This window comes from Phalaenopsis equestris, unplaced genomic scaffold, assembly GCF_001263595.1.
Source record: "Phalaenopsis equestris unplaced genomic scaffold, ASM126359v1 Scaffold235833, whole genome shotgun sequence".
NCBI classification, from domain to species: Eukaryota; Viridiplantae; Streptophyta; class Magnoliopsida; order Asparagales; family Orchidaceae; genus Phalaenopsis; species Phalaenopsis equestris.
The window spans coordinates 56,663-62,369 of NW_018253690.1; the positions used below are offsets into that span (position 1 = coordinate 56,663).

The 5,707-nt window shown below is 33.4% G+C and overlaps 1 protein-coding gene across 1 annotated transcript in view; it reads right to left on the minus strand.

Moving 5' to 3' along the window:
* Positions 1 to 2,291, minus strand: part of LOC110039204 (phosphatidylinositol:ceramide inositolphosphotransferase-like) — a 4,894-nt gene extending 2,603 nt beyond the window's left edge. Inside the window, exons 1-4 of the mRNA XM_020744194.1 lie at positions 1,895 to 2,291; positions 1,678 to 1,767; positions 712 to 798; positions 552 to 620 (exon numbers count right to left, since the gene is read on the minus strand). Of these exons, the coding sequence (XP_020599853.1) occupies positions 552 to 620; positions 712 to 798; positions 1,678 to 1,767; positions 1,895 to 1,957 (309 nt within the window). The 5' untranslated portion in view covers positions 1,958 to 2,291. The remainder of the gene's footprint in view (positions 1 to 551; positions 621 to 711; positions 799 to 1,677; positions 1,768 to 1,894) is intronic.
* Positions 2,292 to 5,707: the final 3,416 nt, after the last annotated feature.

Here is a 5,707-nt window from a genome sequence, read left to right on the forward strand (position 1 = left end):
ATATATATATATATATATATTCAGATTCATATCTTTCACAATGGTCATAATCATTAAAAAGCAGAAAAAAGGACCAGGTAGATTAAAGACACTGGCAAATGCACATTCAAAAGAAAGAGGAGATAAACACAACTCAGCTAAAACATGTCCTCTGTAGTAAGCCAGAAGTTCATAATAAGGAAAAGATATCTCACAACCATTGTACATAAGGCTATACATAGTATTCAGGATTTGTTTGCTGTTAAGAGACGCCATGGAAAGATGAAAATAAGGTTATACAAAGCATTCTATATTTAATTGAAACAAGAAGTTAGAGTAATTTTAGAATGTCCTACCAATCAAATTATCACTTTAGCATATCAATCCTTACATTGAAATTATTTGATGTCCTACCATATCATCAAATATAAACATACAACTTTTTGAGTAGCAAAATAAGATCATCCTTACATTGAAATAAACTGATCATTAGCTCAAAGAAATGATAAAAGCAAATGGGTGAAACCAAAATCTTCTCAGAAAGAAACTACGTGAGGAATAAGATAACATACCAAAACAAAGGAGAAAAATATGATGGAGAAAAGGGTCTCGCTAAGGTAAGCTCTTTGCACTCCAAGCTCCTGAAGAATGTAAGACGCACAAATATGAGAATGTGAGAATTTGCCTCAAATACTGAATTAATTTCATGATTTCATTTTAGAAGATACTTGCCGGCAAAAAGACAAACCCAAGATCATGAAGAACTGGTCCAGGCCGATGTAAATAATGCACACCTCTAGCAGCCAAACCGTGGATATACTGAAAACAGAACAGAAAAAATTTAGTATAAAATTTAAAATAAACTATTTAATTTAATTGATGGATCTTGAAGAAATAATCAACCTAATTGAGAATGTGAATAGAAACAAGTAAATCAGCATTCAATTAGAAAACTGGTAGCATTAAACGGAGAAATTAAGGAGTTGCTCCTTCTATTGATAAGGCGAGACCAAACACTATGGTCTATGATATCCCCAAGACGGCAGGGTAAAAGAAAAAGATAGAAAGAATATTGTTTAAAAAACCACAAAGATTTCAAAAGTGTTACTGCTCATTTCGCATGGCATGACCAAACACTATGGCTGGTTGTTCAGAAGCATACATTATTTAGTTGCTTTATTAGGCTAACCAAGCACCATCTACTTCACCAAAGATGAACTACCTGATAGATATGATGAATGCAAAAAGATGAGAGTTGTACTGATAAACAACTGCAAATACAGTAAAAATGAATTTTTTTCTTAAAAAAAAATTTCTCTTGAGAAATGACCGTTATACTGACAGCAAAAAAAAGAATGAACTTTACTGCTAAAAATGAACACCTAAACAAGTACATCCTGCAGCCAGAATTTACAAAAGTGCCATTGTAAATAAAAATAAATGCTTCTCAGCTACCCCCTCCCCTGTCCTGTGGGCGATGGATCATAGGCCCTTTGGCAAGAAAACCAAATACAGGCCTCAACAAATCGAAATTAAGAAGTGCAAGCAAAGACATAGATATATGAAAAGCCTTGGGTAACTCCACCAACAAAAAAGTCTTAATGGAAAAATTAAAGAGATCTCCCCGAAAAAGCCCTCACCAATACTTTCTCCACTGGAATTTAACAATAAACATCAACTGAAACTCCAAAATTGTACCTGAAATAGGAGACCGGCCAATAGGAACGTCCACTTCTCCGCCAGAAGTTGTAGCTCCACAAAAGTCTCCATACAAATTTTCTTCCATAGCTGCAACGAAATATAAGAAATTGCACTCAATAGATTGTGCAACGAAGATCAATGGATCCGTTGATAATAAAAAAAGGGTAAAGAAAAATGAAAAAAAAAATTAATTTTTTTAGAGAAAAAAAAGGACCTTGGAAGCTTCGCGCCCTAGATAAAACATCATATTAATCAGCGGCATCCACTTCCATATCATATCATCTACAAAAATCCTTCAAAAAAAAGCCCTACTTCTCCTTGAACTCCCCGCTCTGTTCGATCGATCGAAAGGAACTGATCTGAGATGAGATGGAGTCCCTTTCCTCAGAGACCTCTACGAATCTCCCTTCTTCCTCCTGCAATCTTACTTGTAATACCTTTCCAGCGATTTCATAGAGACTGGAAGGCTTGAAATTGGCCGGTTGCCTGCTTCTAGAGGCCAGCAGAAGGAGAGAGACCAAGAGAGGAACGGCTCCTTTTCTTTCCCCTCTTCTTGCGCTCGGTTCCAATAAAGGGCAGAGAAGAAAAGCGACGCCTTCTCGTTCTGTCGACCCACGAGACTACGGGAGCAATAAACAGTAATACTATTTAAAAATTAAAATTATTTTCATAAATTTTAAAATATCCCATTTCTATATTTCACAGCTAAAATTTTATATCTATAATTTTTTTTAATAATATTAAAAATTGTTATCAGCAAATTTTACTTCCCCCTTCATATGTCACTAATTACATCAATGCCCTTCCCAAAGACTGAATGAATCCAGTCTACTACTAATCTTGATATCACATACTTTTAAATAAGTGAAGTTGTGCATTACATTTTAATTTAATTATTAACACATTAAAATTTTTTAATAAATAATGATAAATTATAATATATGTGATTCGAATTAAAATATGAATGCAAAAAAAATTTCCCTATACTTTTGTAATTAACAAATTGCACACGATAGGCAAATTTAGTCTGTAACCAATAATGATTAGTTTTAGTACATCTAAGAAAAATTTTGAGAACCCTTAGATCATTGAGGATTGCCGTTTAAAACAACGTAGGCGATTCTTATTAAATCTTAGATCATTTATCATTTTGATAGCCGTCCGATTCAAGCGGTTGAAGTTTTCGGCTGACCTGAGCCGTCAGGACAGTGGACTTTAATATCGAATCGGACGGCTCGTAGGGCGGGAAATCCACGGCCAGGATTGCAACTTTTGACCCCTTCAGTTTTTTCGAGAATGAGGTAACGGAAACACTGCTGGAGCGTTTAGAAATTCATTTTCAAAATCGGAGGGCCGCCCGGTGGGTTTAGGAGGTCAAATTGGTCAATGCCGCCGTAAGCCGACACGCGTTTGGGAAGCGTGCCAGTGCTGAGAGCTTCGGTGTTGAAGGCATTAATCCAATTTTTGCTGGCACGTGAGTTGTCTTAAATATTAGGATTGTTTCATTACTCATATATAAGAAAAAAGATTTTAAAATCATTTTGATTATTTGTTTTCCATTTTTTTAAATTTTTTTTGAGAATTTTAAAAATTCTTTTTTCGATCATATATTTTATTTGGAATGAGAGTATAATTATTTTGAAATAAATTATTTAAAATTTAAAAATGTATCTTTTTTTTTCATTCAGATAGAAATTGTATTTTATTTTTTTATTTTTTATCATAAGACTTTAAAGAAGCTGCCATAAATGAAGCAATGGACATTCCGGTCAGATCCTATGACGCGTAATTATTGATATTTGATGGCCAAGGTAAATCCGCTATTAAAAATCAAACAATCAATTAAAATATATAAAATCCATCCAATTAAAATATTGCTCAGTATGTAGAAATAACACATGCATACAAGCTACTTTAATCAATCCAAAAGATGCCTCACTTCACTGTCCAATCCAGCACTGGTTCTTCTTCTTCTTCTTTTTTTTTTTTTTGAAAAAAAAGTATAAATAAAATAGTGTGTACCCTAAAAGAATCAATATGATTTTCATGCATATTTTATAACACCGGTGTTATAAATATAAATATTTAAGCTTAAATCATACATAAGAGAATCAATATGATTTTGGGCTAAAATTTTATCTAAACTCATTATAAAGAGTGAGAAATAAATGATATATATATATATATGGTCTTAGGCTATTATATGAGCCACGACCATTCCCGATGCACCTAACAATTTGAGTACTACACCCTTCACCAGGGAAATCGAACCCCAGACCATAGTGGACTTATAACTGACAAGCAGATGCCCGACCAACTAATCTGGTATGAGGCGCATTTAAACTAACACCCACATTTAAACTAATAAAAGTTAAAAGAAATTTCAATTTGTAGAAAAATGGCAACCCAATGTGCCTATAAATTTTTTAATAAAATATTGACTAATATATTGACTGAGTCATTATTCTAATTATAATTATAGGCAAGACTTGTGCGTAATTTTTTCCAAGTATTAGCCGTATGAATACTTTACCATAGCTATCCCACAATTTGCCATTGGTCCAATATACGCTTTAATATTTTTAGATTTTGGTAATGAATCAGTTCGAAATGCTTTTAGATATTAATACTTGACTAATTTTCACATTAAAAAAAATGATATATGTGATATTAATGTGCATATCATAAACCTGTAATAAATAGCCAGACTGGACTGTAGCTTTCACAGTAGAAGCCAAAATGAAAAATAAGCTAGTAACGTTCATCTACTCGACGACAACAAATATGAGGGACGGAGCAGAGGCCTTTGCCCCCAACCACAAGGAATTAGCCTCTGTCCTTTCTTATACAACCATTTCAAATATTTTTTTATTATTATTAATAAGTTTATTAAGCATTATCAAATATTCATTGATATATATTAAAAATAATTTTATAAATTGTATTGCGTTTTTTTTTAATTAGTTATTTCAGGGTTGGTGATCGCAGAAGGCAGAAAGCATTTGGTCGAGTCAGGCGAGAAGAAGAGCTTGCAAGTTAAGACAACGTCACATTTTATTATTTTATTTTATTTTATTTTATTGGTGCTGAGCTGCTTTCCACGTTTTTTCTGAAAGCCTCCACATGGCTATGTTGCCAAGATTGCAGGGAACTTTCTCATGCATTTCAAGCATTAATTTCCAGATTTATGACAGTCTATATGAAGATTTTATAAACAGATTATCATTGATGTCACCCTATTCAACTATATGCATATCTAATCTAATCATCCATTTGGAACTCCAAAGCTCAATCATTCATGATCAATATCCATACCATCCAACACTTCAAAGTTAATAAATAAATAGATTAATTAAAAAGATGTGCAAAATCCGAACAAGATGTAGATTCATGTACTATTCGTTGGTATATACAGCTTAAATTGCTATCTTCATAGAGATACGTTTAAATTAACTTCCCGACGAAGATGGACACAAGTTGGATCAATTATTTCAGCGTGCGGACTTGATTCAGCCACTTAAACAAGTGAATCCAATTTAGCCATTTCGGCAGACAAACTTTGATCAACTTGATTCAACGACTTTGCAAGTGAGCTCAATTCATCCAGACAAAAATTAATTAGAAGTTTTTATAAACCGATATTTGGGCATACAAGATGAGACCAAAATAATACATGAAAGTAGAGGAGATTCAATTATGGAGCAAACAATCAAAGCTCTGATTCAATCATCTTTTATACAAGCACAAGACGTTCCTAAACCCTAAACCTCAAGGAAAAATACAATCAATTAAGTTCATCTTTCAAATTCGGAAAGGAGGTTGGCACTTCATCTTTGACTTGCAACCACTCGGAGGTAGATACAACCTCTTTCTTGAGGGGGAGACAAACTGCCTATTAGACCCAATATGGGATGGGCTAAGACAACGAAAGACAGAATGATTTTCCATAAGAGACAAAACTGATATTTCAAAAAGGGCAAAAGACCAATGTGCCCTTCCATATAAGTAAAAATTTGAATTTAAAGGG